This window comes from Capricornis sumatraensis, chromosome 7, assembly GCF_032405125.1.
Source record: "Capricornis sumatraensis isolate serow.1 chromosome 7, serow.2, whole genome shotgun sequence".
Classification (NCBI taxonomy): domain Eukaryota; kingdom Metazoa; phylum Chordata; class Mammalia; order Artiodactyla; family Bovidae; genus Capricornis; species Capricornis sumatraensis.
Genome location: NC_091075.1, coordinates 42589860 through 42608813, shown reverse-complemented (window position 1 = coordinate 42608813; position 18954 = coordinate 42589860). Strand labels below are relative to the sequence as shown.

The following is an 18954-nucleotide window of genomic DNA, read 5'->3' as shown; positions in this document are numbered from 1 at the left end:
GCCATTATTCCTTATGCATTTTACTTTCCTTCAGTTATGTGGTCAATACTTACAGTGAATTCAGAGAGCGTAGTCCTTGGAAAGCATCTGGTGCTAGCTCAGAGATCTGATTATTGCTCAGGTCGCTAAGATTAAAAATAGGCTTAGATTAAATTAAATAGAATGTCAGTGAGATTTACTGCAGGAGAAAGCTATTTATTGCCTTTACACGTCAGTTTTGCACCTATCAATATGTGTATAATATTTGCAATATCTGAAGAATCTTAAACTTTTAAAAGAATCACACTTGTAAATCAATTATTGTCTATTTTTCTAAATTATTATTAAAGACAGCATGTCTTATTTTTGAAAACAGAACAGTTAAGAATTTGACTGCATAATATATTGACCACATATGTTAACACTAGTGTGAATTAGTATGCTATATTACAGAGAACTTAATAAATTAATATTTTAGCTTTTAACATTACACTATTATAGAACTAGCAACCAGAGAGTCACATCACTTAATATTTAAGCTGTCAAACACTTAAATATTCACACTTAAATGGATGTCTTTGCATGTTCATGACCTGTACAATTTTTTAAAATTTCATTGATTTCAGAATATTATTCACTCACATTCTTCTAAGCTTTTTATATGGTGAGAAAGCTCCAGGAGGGATGACCTTGATTGAGTTCTGTTCCAAACGTCTGCAATGAAAAATATATTCAATTTTTAAATAGAAATGTGAGCTCTCAGATATGTTTAATTCAAGTCATGTCAAGAAGCAAAGGTGATACGCTTCTTGAGTGATATTTTCTTGCTTTTTTCTCTAAAAAGACTATTAAAATTAATTGTGCTCTTCCCTAAACATGGTGCAAGATTGTGAGTAAAAACAAAGCAACTGTGAAAACAATAAGAAGATTTTGGTTTCTAAGCATTGTGGGTTCATTAATATTTAAATCTGGACTTTGTATAAAAGAGAGAACATCTGTGTTGAGAATATATTTTACCAAGTTCAATATCAATAAGAGAAATATGTTGTAACACTGAAGAGATGTAGAACATGTTTTAGAGATAACTATAACTCTTCCACAAAAGACATTATTTGTTGAATATTAAATTTTATAAGCCATTTCCTCTACAGAAAGCATGTTATACGTTGAAAAAACTGTTATATGCATAAAATTAATTTTGAAGCCACTTCTGAGGCAAAATCTTGAATTTTAAATCTGTAAGTACTACAGATATTTTTGGTAACACTCTCTGGACTCTGTCAATCCATTATGTGAATATTTCATGTGAAAACCACTGCAGGAAAGTGCATTTAAACACAACTGAAGTATTTTTATGATACACTAAAATCTGCAAGTTGAAAATAGCCCTCTAACTTTATCTACTCCATACTTCTGTGATCAAAGCAAGACAAGATTTTATCAATCTAGTTATGAAAGACACAAAATAGTATATTTCATAGGGTGGTTTGGTAAATATTTAAGTCTATTACAAATGCTGTTTCTCAGCCTTCTCTCTACCTGTACAAATATCCTCATGTACACTTCCCATCCCGTCTCTCACTTCTGCTCTGCATCCCAGAGAGCTGATTCCTGTGAACCACACAGTCCAGGCTCAAGTGCTGGCTTTTGTGAGACTTGGTCAGCGTGGGAGACTGAAGGCGGGAGGAGGGGGGAAGTCAAAGTATTCTCCCCTTTTCTGCCTCACGGGGTGTCCTCAGCAGTGGTCTCATTTCCTTCATTTTAGCTCCTGACTTTGTATAACACTACCTTCTCCTTAGTTCCCTACAGCCCTGGAGGTGGAAGCAGCTTTCTCTCAGGGTTCACCCTCTGACCTCTTTGTCCCTACACGTAACGGGCTTTCTCAATGTTTGTTGCTCTTGAACTCACTGTAGCATCTGATACTGTAAACAATCTTTCCCTGGGATGTGATACTGTATATTGCTTATTCTTGGTCTGCTTTTCTCTTTCTAACTTTTGGCTTCACTTTCTAGTCCTCTAAAATGAGTTATTCCCCAAGTTTCTGTCCTTTTCTTTTCTCACACAAAAGGAAAAATCGCTTCTCTGACCTGCAATGTTAATCATGATTCTTCCCCTCCAAAAAGCAAAGTCATTTTGTTCATATTAAAGACAAACTTAAGCTTAAACTATTTATGAAATACATAAGAAAACTAAAATCACTCATAATACATCACTCAGATCAGTGAATTTTACTTGTTTTTATGTATATATATTTATTTTATATAACTGAAATTTTACTGTATAGAGAATTTTGAGTTGAATTGTTTACACTAAATATAATATCATCTATGTTTTCCTGCTGCTGCTGCTGCTAAGTCACTTCAGTTGTGTCCAACTCTGTGCGACCCTATAGACGGCAGTCCACCAGGCTCCCCCATCCCTGGGATTCTCCAGGCAAGAACCCTGGAGTGGGCTGCCATTTCCTTCTCCAATGCATGAAAGTGAAAAGTGAAAGTGAAGTTGCTCAGTCGTGTCCGACCCTCAGCAACCCCATGGACTGCAGCCTTCCAGGCTCCTCCGTCCATGGGATTTCCCAGGCAAGAGTACTGGAGTGGGGTGCCATTGCCTTCTCCGATGTTTTCCTAATCATCAAAAGTTTTGGAAGACCTTATTTTTAGGCTTTCTTGATGACTGTCAAAATGGTCCATAATTTCTTAATCATTCTTTACTGTTAGCCATTGAAATTAATAATAATTTTACATCATTATTAATAATATTCAGTTATTTTAAGATGACTAGCACACAGCCTTTTTTTGAAGCCTTCCTTAACTTTCTTTGGTATGGTTAATTGTATCTTTTTCTCTACTCAAGAGCATTTTCTTCTAAACGCCTCTGCTCTTCTCTGACTATTAATTTTTCACATATCCCTCCTCTACCAGGCTGTTAGCTCCTAAGGGGCTGATTTACCCTAGAAGAAAACAAATAAATCCTATGAATAAAATAAGGATTTGGCATCTGGATTATTTATCTAGGTCTTAAGAAAGGGTTACTTTCTTCAAAAGCCCAAAGCATAGCAAAGGCTACTTCAACAATTTCACTGTTACATTTATTGATTACAACTTTATGAATTGATGGCTTAGTGACATATATTTTTTTGTGATCCATTCTTGTAGTTGGATTTTGAGTAGTTTAAAATGTCACAAATGAAATATAATAAAAACAAGCTATAGATGGAATACTATTGATTAAAGGACTTTCTTCAAAACTAGTCAATGAAACATCATTTCAGTTTGTAAAAGATTTCTCAATATAATGTGATGATGAGAGAAAATAAAAATTCTTAGTGTCTAGTATAGTATTTTTCTTTTAACAGTCATGCAAAACTAGATCATTCAATTACTTTTTATAAATATAATTTCAGCTTCTTAAAAATAAGGAATCAGCAATTATTCATTCATTCAACCTGCAAATATTTAATGACTACTCAGGGCAACATTACATAATTGGAGTTCATTAGTGATTGAAACTATAAATATGTTTATACCCTCATGGACATTTTATTAATAAAATGTCTAATTTTACAGTTAAATTTCCAACTGGTTTGTTCAATGAAACCTTTTTTAAAACTGTGCTATTCAGTACTAAGATTTCTGAAATGTCAATATTAACCACAAATATGGCCAAACAAATTCTATCACTTATCATAACTAAAAAGCTTCTTCACATATTTAGAATTTCTTAAATTAAATGATGAATTCAAAAATTCATTTATTATTTTAAATTCACAGAACCTAGAATACTTATGCTGCTGCTGCTAAGTTGCGTCAGTCATGTCCAACCCTGTGCGACCCTATAGACGGCAGCCCACCAGGCTCCCCCGTCCCTGGCATTCTCCAGGCAAGAACACGGGAGTAGGGTGCCATTTCCTTCTCCAATGCATGAAAGTGAAAAGTGAAAGTGAAGTCGCTCAGTCTGACTCTTAGCGACCCCATGGACTGCAGCCTACCAGGCTCCTCCGCCCATGGGATTTTCCAGGCAAGAGTACTGGAGTACTTATAATGATCACTAATTGTTCTAATGGCATTCAAATATATTTTATTGTAACTTGGTTTGTGTTGAATCTGCAATTAATTTCATTGATAACTATTCCTGCTAAAATACAACAAGACGTAATGAGTGAAGCTATTTTTTTTTAGAAAATATATGCTCAAAAATTTATAAAATGAAAAGAATTAATGATGAAATAATATTTCACTTTATATGCAAAATAGTAATTTAAGTATAATATAGCAATGATGCATATATTATTTCATATTGCAATGTGCCATGACTTACTTTCACATGGCAACCCATTGCATTTATAACATAAGCAACAGAAAGCTGAACTATGCTCTTCTGTATTTATCTATTTATTTCTAACTTGTTCCAAAAAAAAAGTATTTGAAACAAAACTTATATGGTCATTTACATTGACTTAGCAGCTAATTGGTTTTTATGGGACTGTCTAGCAATCCATTAAGGCACAACGTAATTGCCTTCTTCATTCAAAGTGACAGATTCACAGGCAGGAAAATATTCTACCACTGATAGATGTCAACCAGTAAATTTTAAAATGCTTAAAAATGTCTATTTTTTGTCTTCAGTAGACACACAATAAAATAATATGTACTTCCTGTAAACTTTTAGGTCTCTAGGACAAATACATTTTGTGTTTTATTACAAGAACTTCATAATATATTTGACAAACGACAAGCAACACACATGTCAAAAACTGCCTTTCTTCTTCAAATAAGAGGTAAGGATTAAAACCAGATTATAAAAAACAAGGAAGAAAAAATTAGAGTTTTCAGGTGAAGGTTAAAAAAAAAAGTAAATGAAATTTACTGTGCTATTCTCTAATCTTCTACTTTAATAGCAGAGAATCTGCTGAATTTTATAGAGTACAAATTTAAATCCATTGTTCCATGAAGAATCTGATTAAAAACATTCCAGGGTTACAAAAACAGATAGTGTAGTGGCTGACATATATTTGCATGCTAAAGATAAAATCCACCATAATTAATAGCCTTGCAAATGCTAGCCCTTCATAAAAGGAAAACTCAATATATTGAATTTAAAAGTAAAAATAGATTTAGGAAACAAAAAATTTTATAAACCCTATATGATAAAAGAACCCTTTTTCATATTAAAAAAAGTCAGAACCTTTTACTCCACAGAATCTACATGAATAATTCCAAAACATTTATCACTGGGTATAAGTATATCTGAAAGCAATTTGCTGTTACACTTCACCAAAACCAGAAGGGAGTTTTAGTAAGAAGTTCAATTTTAGTTAGAAGACAATTTTCTAACTGCTCCAATAAAAATATTCTCAAGTATGCTTAACCAGTGAAGACCTTTCCTCCCTATTCCTATATATCTTTTTCTCTTGCTCTCTGATTATTGCTTTTTTAAAAAATATGTTTTCACACATTTAGAGTTCCTAAAGAATAAACAGCTACCAACATACATTACATTCTGGTGTCTATTTCAAAGATGGTAGAAAATAGGAAATTATCAGTAAATCTCTCTGCTGTAACATTATGGACACTTAGAATATGGAAATTATATGCAGGTATAGCTGGGCTCTGTGATGTATAAATATTCTACTACAGTTACCAATGAACAGATCTATCAGGAAAGCATAAGACATATAGTGTAATTGGATGATTAAAAATTCCAGCTAGTTCCAAAGACATTTACACTGAATTAAACAACATTAGTTTATTTCAGCTCACTAGCTTTCAATACTCAAGCATTAGTTTCAATAAATTATTTTGACAAACTCTAAAAGATAACATCCACATGCCAAAGCTGAAATGGCTCTCCCCAAGAGGCATTTATGTTTTGTGTATGTATAGCTATAAAGATTAAAAACATGTAGTTCAGTGAGTAAAAGTATGAGCTTTATATAGGCTTGGGTTAAATTTAGAATCTGCCACTGATTAGCTCTGTGGACCTTGCAAAAGTTACTGTTGGTTTCTCTCTGTCTCAGTTTCTCTTTCTGAAAAATAAGAAAATAAACCCTGCTATAAGTGTTTTGGTATAAATCATGAGATGTAGAAAACATATATGGTGTATTTTTCCCATTCCAAAAATAGTGGGAAAAGTAAAAATGAGGATATTTATATATGTGTATATATGTAACATATAACATATGGCATTATATAATATCTATAGCAAATATTAGTTACACACACACGGATTATATAAAGGAATAAATCTGATACATGACTTGATCTCTAATAGGAAATAAATATTTATGGTTCAAAACACATTTTTAAACAAATTAGCAACACAGGTTTTTTTTTGCAGATAACTCATAACTGTATATTAAAGACCTACACTCATGCATCATTCTTATGGAGGCTGAAAAAGCAATACAAATGGTTGCTGTTTCCATGATCAACATGATCAAAAGAGCACTTTAATTTGAAAACTGTCGAGAAACTCAAAAAAGGTTTTTACACCACCAGTAAAGTATGAGTTTGGACTGATTGTTTCTGTAACATACAGCCCAGATGCTGATTATACATGGCAATAAAACTGACAGTTCTTTGCATTTTCCCCATCTGCTTTCAACATAAATGGCAAAAACAGCTGCCAAAGAATAGAACAGATTTAATGGGGTGAAGGCTGGGGTTGCAGAATGACTTTAGCTTCTGAGTCATGGACTACTCAGAGGAGACAAACATTCTCATCATAGGTAATATCAGCCCTGCATTTGTAAAAGAGGAAGCAGTAATATTATTTTGCCATCAGAGATCCTCTTGCCTGTTACACAATAATTCTAAATAAGTACTTTATATTTTGGGGATATTACTTCTAACTTTAGTAGTAAATGCACGCCATTGAAATCTTTTATATGTCTCTACCTAAAATGACCCAAGATTATTTTTGACTGGAATATTATTACTGTTATGTAATTGTGGTTACCAGAACTTTTAAAGTTTAATAAATATCTTTAACAGCTGAGTGAATATTGGCCTCTAGAGGGACATACTTCACATATAGCTGGCATTCTTGCCTTAAGACTATGTCCATCCTAATTGATTATCAACAATTCCTATTTTGGGATGACTTGTTCCTGAAAACTGTCCATTTCCTTAATCTTATTATATTTCCTGTGATGTCATTTTGGGTATATTTTCCTCAGTGCAAATTTAATTGATGTTTTCATAGTAAAAATAACTTTTCCATTTGGTCTTTAAGCTTTTAAAGTAAAACAAAAATGTGTGTTTGAGTTCCTATTGACCTCATATTTCAGGCAATGACATTCTGAATGAGTGTTAAAATTTGTATGTACGTATTTATTTGGACACATACTCAAATGCAAACAAAAGTGCACTCAATACACAGAATCACATAATTTAGATTTAGTGGGAAAAATGGGCTAAGACACGTGACTCACCAATTTCAGGGTGACAGAGTACAGATTCATAATGTCAGTAACAATCAGTTTTCGTATATAAGTTTTCCTTCACAATCCAAGAAAGACAAACATAAGTTTTGCTGGTTTGTTTTTCATTAATAACTAAAATCTTTTGGATGCTTAATATAAGTTAGGCACTGAACTAAGTCTCCTATTTGGTAATAATTTTAGTTTTAAAAACATTATGCAAATTACCTTTAATGGGATAACTCAATGAATAGATAGTGACTAGCCTTCTTCCTGGTGCCTGCATAGAATTATTGCCAAACTCATCCATTATCTTTCCCCTAAAGTTCAGATAACACTATGATCACTAGTAGAATTTGAACTATACAAGATTTCAGCTTACTCTTTCAGGCTGATTATATGACCATCAATCAATAACTTAATTCTTTAAAGGAATGACAATTTTATTCACCTGAGAATGAATAATACTTTGTGCCCCGGCTGTCTTCATTTTTATGTCAAAGTCTACACAGCTTATTCATATCTGATGGGTCTTCATTACTTTCCTGTAGAAGTTTCTAGTGACTCAACCACAACAGCACTTGAGTCACTTCTTGGAATAACTCCTCACTACTATCTGCTGCTAAGCCTGTCTTTAGTATACCTTCTATAGACTCTTTGGATCGAAAGTGGCTTCCCTACTCCATGCTAGAGTGATTTTTCTAACTAACAAAGCAAATCATACTACAATGCTCAAAATTTTCCCTTCTATTCTATTGTCATCAGGACAGTGATTATTCAAGATGAGGCTTTCACTGTATTTTCTAACCACTAAAACTGCTTTAATTTCCCCAAAACATACAACTCTTTAACTTTTCTGGGTCTTTGCATATACTCTTTCCACTCTCTAGAAAGCCCCTGATCTCTCTGCTTGCAAAACACACCCTCATACGTGAAGATTCTTTGAGTCTCCCAGGAAAATCAAGATATTCCTTTTTCTGTCTTCCCAGGCATATGTATTTTATTACTTCTCATGTAGTTTTAAAAATTTCTGTTGTATAAAATTTAAATTCTCTATGTTGTAAACATTTTGAAAGCTAAAACTGTGACCTCTCATCTGTAATGCCTGATGCAAAGTAGGCACTCAAAAATAGTGTTGATTATGCAGTACGTGAAAAAAAACTTACATTTCCACGTGTCATTCTCTGATGCAATAATATTCATCAGACGCCTTGGAATTTTTAAGAGAAACCAGTTGGAGCATCTGCTTTTACCTCTCTAGCCATTTTAATACTTCTTTTTCACTAATTCATTTATAATTTTATCATACTCATTTTCATATCTTATCTAATATTACAAATGTTTGATTCATTCTTCTATACTTTTCTCTTATGAAAGCCATTGTGGCTTTCTGCTTGAATGATCAAACAACTCAACAACAATAGAAGAACATAAAAGGTATGTGTATACATGCGTGTAACATATAGTTTATAGATATAAATTTTTGTGAAATTATGTACAAATAAGAAAAAAATCAATATATTGAAAAGGCAACCAACAGAATGGAAGAAATATTTGCAAATCATATATAATAGGGATTCATATCCTAAATATATAAAGAATTCACACAACTCAGTCACAAAAAAGCAAGTAATCAAAATAATCATTAGAGAAATGCAAATGAAGAACAGTGTGGTATCATCTCACACCAGCTAGGATGGCTATTATCAAAAAGATAAGAGAAAAAAAATTGTTGACAAATATGTGGAAAAGGGGAAACTTTACGCACCATTGGTGAGAATGAAACCATTATGGAAAACAGCATGCTGTGCTGTGCTTAGTCACTCAGTTGTGTCTGACTGTTTGCGACCCCATGGAATGCAGCCCACCGGGCTCCTCTGTCCATGGAGATTCTCCAGGCAAGAACATTGGAGTGGGTTGCCATGTCCTCCTCCAGGGAATCTTCCCAACCCAGAAACTGAACTGAGGTGTCCTGCATTACAGGCAGATTCTTTACCAGGGAAGCCGCCAAAACAACTACAATTACTCCAGCAATCCCACTCTTAGGTTTATACCTGAAGGAACTGAAATCATTATCTCTAAGCAGTATTTGCATCTCCATGTTTTTGCAGCTTTATTCACTAATGGCAAACTATGGAAACAACCTAAATGTACTATGCCAGATGAATGAATAAAGAAATTGTGGTATGTATACTATGGAATATTATATAGCCAATCAAAGAAAGGGAATACTGTCATTTGAGACAACACAGATAGACCAGGAGGGCTTATGCTTAGTGAAGTAAGGAAAACAGATAAGTACAAATACTGTATGCTTTCACTAATATGTGGAACCAAAAAAAAAAAAAGAAAGAAAGAAAAGATGATTTCACAAAATAGAATAGTGATTGGCAGAGGCTGGTGGTTGGGGAGGTGTATGTCAACAGGTACAAATTTTCAGTTATAAGAAGAGTAAATTCTGAGAGTCTAATATACAGCATGGAAAATACAGTTAATATATTTCAAATATTGTATACTTGAAAATTGCTCAGAGTAGAACTTAAGCATTCTTGCCAGAAACAAAGAGTTAACTATTTGAGGTGATGAATGTATTAATTATCTTGATCTTTGTAATCACCACACAATGAATAAGTATATCAAATCATCATGATGTACCCTTTGAATATATGCAATTGTGTTTGTCAATTATTCCTTAGTAAAACTGAAAACAAGGAAGTAAATTGAGGGAAATTGATGCATATTATTTTCTTATCATGAACCTATGCTCTTAATAAAAATGAATTTTCTTTACAAAGATGATTGCTCCTCTATTTAATTCCATAGCAATTAATGATATCAAGATAATCAAGATATGGATATAAAATTGAGAATTTTGCCATGATAAAGATGAAAACACTCCAATGATTATTAGTGAACTCAATGGCCTCTGGAACTACAGATACAGTTTAATCTATAAATGTATTTTACCAAATTTATCTTATACTATTTTGCTGTGGAACTATCAAAATTGCTGTAGGGATTACACTAAGCATGGCTACTGATAACTAAGAATTAAGTAAGATGTTTGTTCTGAGGAAACACAATGGTGATCTTTATTTTGTATATTGAACAAAAAGCTCTCTGCTTTCTGCAGGAAGCAAAATTACTATGTATTTTTTTAAGCTCCTAACTTATAATGGAATCATGCTATGAAAACTTCAGACAGATATTTGTTCAATATTGTCTAAATAATAAAAGGAAAAAGTGAAAGTGAAAGTCGCTCAGTCATGTCCGACTCTTTGTGACCCCATGGAAGAGACCATGGTATTCTCCAGACTAGAATACTGGAGTGGGTAGCTGTTCCTTCTCCAGGGGATCTTCCCAACCCAGGGATCCTGCATTGCAGGTGGATTCTTTACCAGCTGAGCCACCAGGGAAACCTCGAAAGTCAAGGTAATTTACATGTGCTATAAAAATTAGTCAAACTACATATTATGTTTATTTTTAAAATTTATTTTCAAAATCTGCAAAATTAAAAGAAAATGAAACAGTTACACAGCATGACAGCTATACTGTGAGCTAAGACATTCCTGAGTACATGTTAAAGTAAAAAAGTCATGCTTGATTTCATGAGAACTTGTAACTTTCCTAATAAGCTAATATACAATAGGCTATTTAAAAACATATTGACCAAATCTAATTTATATATCTCTACCATGGTGGCTCAGACTGTAAAGAATCCACCTGCAATGAAGGAGACCTGGGTTTGATCCCTAGGTTGGGAAGATCCTCTGGAGAAGGGAATGGCTACCCACTCTAGTATTGTTGCCTGGAGAATTCTATGGATAAAGGAGCCTAGTGGGCTACAGTTCATGGGGTTGCAAAGAGTCAGACTCGACTGAGTGACTAAAGCAATCACTTTTTCACCAACAGAAACTCAAATAACTTTGAAATATGCAGATTCAAAATTTGACAAGTACAATTAATTGAAATAAGGGTTCAAATGCAAAAATAGCATGTAGAAGAGTTAAACACAAGAAGAGCGCCTAAACAGAAATGGAGGACAAAGATATATTTTCTAAATCAGATGTTCAATGTCAAGCATGCAGTTTATAATCAGATACAGCATTCAAGAATCATTCTCACTTTCATTTCTTTATAAATATGCATGCAAATGATCCAGAGGAAACAAAAGGAAAAAAATGTACTCCTAAACTTCATATCCAACCTCCAACATTCTGAATCTCTTTGAGAGAGTCTTCTTTACTACTAGCAGAGTAAAAGCAGTGCAGTGAGCTTATACCAGAGAGTGAGTTCCCTTTCCATTTACTGAATGTGTGCTTAGTTGCTCAGCTGTGTCCTACTCTTTGCAACCCTTTGGACTGTAGCCCTCCAGGTTCCTCTGTCCATGAGATTTTTCAGGCACGAATACTGGAGTGGGTTGCCATTTCCCACATCCAAAACAAGCACTATAACTTGAGAATTTGCAACACATCTTAGAAAACACTGAGGCAACTTTCGTAGGACCTGACCTGAGAACTTGATTACCAGAATTTCCCTTCCCAAAATTTGAACACAAATTTGAACAAAATTTGAAGATCAGAGAAGATCCCTGATCTTCAGGGATCTTCAGACAAATTAAAAGACAAATTGTATGGTTCCCAGCTTTGCAGGCCTGGAAAATGCAACCAAGATGAAAAACAATAAGAACTAAGAGTGAACAAGACATACTAAATTGTCACAACCTATGTCTAAATGTCGTGTATGGATGTGAGAGTTGGACTGTGAAGAAGGCTGAGCGCCGAAGAATTGATGTGTTTGAACTGTGGTGTTGGAGAAGACTCTTGAGAGTCCCTTGGACTGCAAGGAGATCCAACCAATCCATTCTGAAGGAGATCAGCCCTGGGATTTCTTTGAAAGGAATGATGCTGAAGCTGAAACTCCAGTACTTTGGCCACCTCATGTGAAGAGTTGACTCATTGGAAAAGACTCTGATGCTGGGAGGGATTGGGGGCAGGAGGAGAAGGGGACAACAGAGGATGAGATGGCTGGATGGTGTCACTGACTCGATGGACGTGAGTCTGAGTGAACTCCGGGAGTTGGTGATAGACAGGGAGGTCTGGCGTGCCGTGATTCATGGGGTTGCAAAGAGTCAGACACGACTGAACAACTGAACTGAACTGAACTGAACTGATGTCTAAATGTCCTCTGTGATTTATGAAATTTCTGTATAATGGTGTGGATAGGTGATATGCCACAGAAAATCTGTAACTGGACTGAAGAGAACTAAATGTCTACTTTATAGCAATCTATCACATGACATTCAAAATATTATACCTCAAGATTTAAGAAATTAATTCAGAGGATTTGATATACAGAGAATCAATTCACTATTAATGATTTTGTCACCATGGGTCAGACCATCCATGTGTATTGCCTGAGGTATTCCGTCTGTATGAAAACAAGGTGCTCAACCAGCAGAGTTCAAAGCAGCAAAGTGCTGGACAGCTTCTGGGGCAGCAACAACTTCTATCTTCTAAATCTAGTTCTACCTGATATACATCCTATTTTCCCTCATCTGTCGTCACTAGTTGATTCTCCTTCATCACATCTTCTTTTATTATGAAGAACAGGGGCTTGGAGGCTCTCCTGAGCTTGTGTCCCGCTCATCCCCCAATACCGTTCTTCTCCCCACCCACACAGTGCTAAGTTCTGGGACAAAAGTGGTGAAGGAAAAAGATATGGTCCTGCCCTCATTAAGCCTGCAGTCTAATAGGGTAGTTTGACACTAACCAGAATATTGAATTAAGTTGTGCTAACTTCTATACAGACAAAATCTAGGGAGATATGAGATTATTTAATAGAGGCTAGGAAAGAAGACAATGGTTCTAGATGTAAAGCAATACAAATACAATTCCTATACCTTCACGCCTTGTCTTTCTCTCTGCTTCTTCCCTTCATATGTAAGTTTCTTAACGTGTCCTGCTTTCCGATATTTGCCTCTCCTGATTTTTTTTCATTCATTCCTTTTATGATATTCCAACAAGCTAAGCCACATCTACCTTTTTTTGACAGCTGGCTGGAAGATGGAATATGGGTTTTTGAGCCAAAAAAATCTAAGGCTGAGGCAGTTTAGGCACTTCACAATTGAATAACTTTTTTTTTTTCTTTTTAAACAAGATTTCTTAATTGTTTTGAGCATGGTCTGTTTTCTTTCCTTTTTGTTTGGTCTCACCACACAGAATGCAGGACCTTACTCACAAATCCCTGCAGTGGAAGCACAGATTCTAAACCACTGGACCACTAGGGAAGTCCAGAGCGTGGTCTTTTTAAATTAGCAAGATGAAGGTGTCAGCTTTCAAGGGATTAGAAATGTCTGATAACTTGCAAAGAAAAGAAATTCTACTGATAATTTATGGTAAAAATCCAGATTGAAAACATTATATGAAAACTATGAAAGGAGTTTATAATGTTCAGTTCATTATGTATTAAAAATATGGAACCCATAAGTTTAAGGAAGATGTTGCCTAGCTTTATTTCTATATTTATGAATCTTACTGATTCTTTAATAAAAAATAAAAGAGTAATAAAATAAATGAGTCACTAAGCTAGTAACTTGTGCCACTATAAAGAATAGAAATGGGGTATTTTGTTGGAGTTGAAGATCAATAGGATTTATTACCAGATGCTCTACTGATCGAGCTGATAATGTAACGATCAGAGAAGTAAAATTCACCTAGAGCCTTGCATTTTTCCATGTCTCCTTTATTACAGCTTTACCTGATACACCATCTCTTCAACACAAACAGACTCCGTGGGACATATATTTAGTGTAACTTCCAGCTACTAATTTTTATCATCATACAAAAATGTATAGAGCATGCAACTGTAAGAAAAGCTCTATGACAAAAAACAGACTACATGAGATAAACTATTTGAAAAGTTTCCTGTTCCTTTCCGTCTGTTATGTCACAACTCACTCCTCTTTTCTCAGTCAGCAACAGTATTTTCATCTCCTTTCCTATGATCAGGATTTGAGCAGTTTCCTTCTAGGTCCAGAACAGTCTTGCTCCCACATACATCTTAACTCTCACACTCTCTTGACTCTGTGTGTTAGTCACTCAGTCCTGTCTGACTCTTTGTGGCCCCATGGACTGTAGACCACCAGGCTCTGTCCATGGAATTCTCCAGGCAAGAATACTGGAATGAGTAGCTATTCTCTTGTCCAGGGGATCTTCCCAACCACAGGGATCGAACCTGGGTCTACTGCATTGTAGGCAGATTTTTTAGCATTTAAGCCACCAGGGTAGCCCCTCATGACTCTCTAAACCCATTCTTACTCTCTGATTTTCTAAGGACGGCAGATTTCTGTATCTCAAAATAAATTCAAATCTGCCCTTTGCAGTGGCAACTGTCTTCTTAAGAAATCCCTTCTTAGCCAAACTCTTCAAACTACTCCATATCTGTTCTCTTCAATATTCATCACCTCTAATCTTTCTTAACACTCTGAAAAGCGACTCATTCACCTATCATTCTGTCTTGAACCCTTCAAGAGTAATATGGTCAAATTCTGAGACTTATTCTCAGATCTCCTCTTGGTTCATCAGCTAGAGTATCTGACTCGGCAGATCATTTTTCCTAGAAGCCCCTTCCTCCTTTATCCATTGTGGCCATCTGTTCTTTTAATTTAGTTCTCTCAGGTTTCTCTTCTCTTTTTCTGCTTTTCATTGGCTATTTGATGCCTTCAACTATCTACTTTGTTTTTTTGTAATATCAGTTACTCCAAAGTCTTTGTCTGAAATCATGTCCTGCTCCAAATTATGATAGTCTTTATTATTACAGTATCTCTAAACACCTTATTGGAATTCAGTATTTCACAAATTTTGCTCACCATCATCTTCCCTCCCAATTTTTGTACTACTCCTCAGTTTTTTTACATACAATGTTACAACCACCATATCCATGTCCTTCATACTTAAGAATTTGGCATCATCTCTGGTTCATTTTTCTCCATTACTCTCTCATCAAATGCCAAATCCTATTAATTCGGCTTCTGTACTGGCTATCACATGTGCTTCCACATCATCATTCCAACTATTACTTCCTAGCTCCTGCTCTTATGACCTCTCCCCTTGACCAACACAATAGAAGCCTCAAGCCTGGTCTTCTCTTCTTTTGCCAAATCGCTGGTACATAGATGTCAGATTAATCTCCTCGGAGATTCAAACTCCTGTGTTCGAACACATTGCAAAGAAAGATTTAGATCCTCATTCTATCAAGAGCCTCCATGAATTAGTTTCAACCTACCTTTTCAACTTTATCTTTTCCTGAACTCTCCCAGATACCAAAAACCCATCAAATGGAGTTCCTGTTTGGCAGTATTTTAGACTTCCATTCTTATTGCCTGTGCTTATAATGTTAATTACTTCTGCAAACTCTTTCTCATCTTTGCAATTACATTCACTAATTATTCTTTAAGGCCTATCTCATATCTCATACATTACCTCCTACATGAAGGCTTCAACAATCGAGGTATCATTCATTGAATGATTACTATCTTCTAAGCACATGACGGGGCTTCCCAGGTGGCGCTAGAGGTAGAGAACTACCTGACAAAGCAATAAACATAAGAGACGTGGGTTTGATTCCTGGGTCGGGAAGATCCCCTGGAGGAGTGCGTGGCAATCCACTCCAGTATTCTTGCCTGGAGAATCCCATGGACAGAGCCTGGTGGGCTATAGTCCATAGTGTCACAGAGTCAGACACGTCCCTAGCATGCATGCACAAGCACATGAAGCCCTACATATGTTAATTCTTTCACTACAAACTAACAACAACCATTAGTTCAGAGGCAGAGACAATCCTATAAAGGATAAGCAGCTTGCCTATAGCTTCATAGTTAGTAAAAGATAGGCAGACTTCGGGTTCAAACTAAAGTTTTCGCACTCTAGTTAACTACGTAACCTATTCCACCTTAGGCTCTCTGTAATAAATACCATGAACTTTAATTTTTCCTCTTTTACAATGTGTGTTACTTTGTACCTCATTTCACAGCTTTTAATTTGCATGCCACTTGATAGAGATCTCTGGAGAATGCATGTTGCCTTTCTATAGTAAGTGCTTACTTAATGTTTGGCCTGAATAGATGGACACACAATTCCGTTATGTGAACACTTACTATGTCTTTCTACTATTTACTCTGTCATATATTACATCTTCCAAGATGACAGGCCTTCGGTAATCTATGGCTGTAAAATTCAATGGAGATGTCTTTTTTGAGGCATTATTTTCCATGACGCTTCCTGTGCGATTCCTAAAGTGAAATGCTCACCACCACCTCTGCCCTTTGTCTCCAATGTTTCTCCTTTGCAGTTTCCAAGGCACATAGTGTTCTTCTTTTAAGGTTAGCTAAAATATACAAATGTTCTTTATGGCCAAGGTAGTGTTCCCACAATTAAAAATTTGATGAGAATAATATTATCATGTGCAAATGTTTATTCTATTTCTGTGTCAAGCACTGCAAAGCTATAAGTACACTTTTAAGCACATATTAGATACTTTAAAATAATATTAGTGGGTTTTCTGAATTAAGATTATTCTCTTATAAAATAGGGCAGTTAATAGGTGAAAAAATAATGACTAGTTCTTGAAAATGACTTGATTTATTTGGTGCTTGCTCTGGAGGCCTACCAGCTTCCCTAGTGGCTCAGTGGTAAAGAATCTGCCTGCAATGCAGGAGCCCTGGCTCGATCCCTGGGTCGGGAAGAATCCCTCAAGGAGGGCATGGCAACCCAGCCTAGTACTTTTGCTAGAGAATCCAGTGGACAGAGGAACCTGGCAGGCTACAGCCCATAGGGATGCAGAGTCAGGCATAACTGAAGCAACTTAGCATGCACGCAGTATAAATCGAGCAGGGCATGGCAACCCACTCCAGTATTCTTGCCTGGAAAATCCCATGGACAGAGAAGCCTGGTGGGCTACAGTCACTGGGGTCACAGAGAGTCAGATACGCTGAGTTACTAAGCAGCAGCAGCAGCAGCAGCATGTAGCCCTGTCACGAGTCGTTCTATTTTATTATTTCAGCCAAACACATCAAAACTATTAAATTCCAATTTAGAGTTAATACGTACACACACACACATACACACATATCATAGACTAGGTGGTTAACAAGTGATTTCTTATTTAGTAGATATTAAGGTAAAGATTTTTCCTAATGCTCACTTCCCAAGATGATAAAAGCAGCCCACTTTATATCTTATGTGACCTTATTTTTATCCATATGACTTATATTTGGCAAGGACATAGAAATGAACCCAGCAGATGCATACAAAATAGGTATGAAATATTTTGTTAAAAGAATTTAACTTTTAATGGAGGCAGCCATTGGGTCAAATAAGCTAAAATGCTCACTAATTTAAAAATCTGATATATTTTGATTTCATCTTTTTTATACTATGTAGTAGATTCATACAATAATTCAAGTAAAACAGTGAAACAGCATTTTAAAATGTGATGTCATGAGGAGAGAGACACCATCTAGTTATCTTGTTTCTGTGATCTAGTACTCCACTTTCTCTTTTACTGCCCCCACCCTGCCCACTCCAAGTAGAAATGGACAAGGGCAGATCTCGAGATCCACCTGGAGAGACAAGGTACTCACATTCTTATTTTTCCTAAAGAGCTTAATAACACTTTCCGAAGAAAAGGGCAAGTACTATTTTTCCTTAAAATTCATTCCTTTTAATTCTACCTGAGCTAAAAATACAAACAAACAAAAAAAATCCTAGCCACTTCAACAAGATATTTAATTGAACAGTGTAAGGGTCAACACAATTTTGAAAGGAACATTTGTCTAAGCTGATCGATCAGATTGGCCTTTGAAATACCCAGATTCTCCTAAAGAAAATCATGGCTTGGGTCACTGGGGAGGAGGGGATAAGAGGGAATTAGGGGCACATACATTTCTGTGATGGTCTCTGGCAGATTCGTGGGGATCTCAGTGAGACCTTTCCCACGGCAGTCTACGATGTTGTTGCTACAGGTACAAGCAGCTGGGCAGTGCAAAACACTGCAAGAAGGAGCCATAAATGACTGGTGACCTGAAAAAGAAACAAATAGGAGTTGTATTTTTTCCTGAATTTCTTAAGTGTGCAACCTGTACACTTGGTTCAAATCACAAGCATGTTACTGAACAGAAATTCATGTATTTAAATACCTGATCATATGATGACACTGTTTCTAAAATATATTTTAGGAAGCATGCATTTATGTCTTGGGATCAACATAGGTAAAGCAAATGAGATCTTTAAAACTACAAAAATGATAATTTTTAAAATTCGAAAGATTAAGAGAAAGGTTAAATTCTGATTTGAAACTAGAATTCTATACAAAACTATTATGAATTTCAAAAAAGCAGCAATTTCAGATTAATATCTGTATTTCATTTCTAATAAGCTTAGACAGAGCCTGGTTTTGACTGAATTTAAGTAGCTTAACTTACTTTAACTTAAAGAAGGAAAGGAAAATAGCAAAACTTCCCTCTTGGTGGACATAACTGCTGATTCTAAATAAGTAAT

At 35.4% G+C, this 18954-nt stretch overlaps 1 protein-coding gene across 4 annotated transcripts in view; it reads right to left on the bottom strand.

Annotated features, from left to right (window-relative positions):
- SLIT2 (slit guidance ligand 2) overlaps window positions 1-18954 on the bottom strand; it is a 403061-nt gene that overhangs the window by 109901 nt on the left and 274206 nt on the right. For all 4 annotated transcript variants that reach the window (XM_068975688.1, XM_068975691.1, XM_068975687.1 and 1 more), the window contains 3 exons: window positions 18339-18477; window positions 622-693; window positions 54-125 (listed from right to left, as the gene is read on the bottom strand). In XM_068975688.1, coding sequence (XP_068831789.1) covers window positions 54-125; window positions 622-693; window positions 18339-18477 — 283 coding nt within the window. The remainder of the gene's footprint in view (window positions 1-53; window positions 126-621; window positions 694-18338; window positions 18478-18954) is intronic.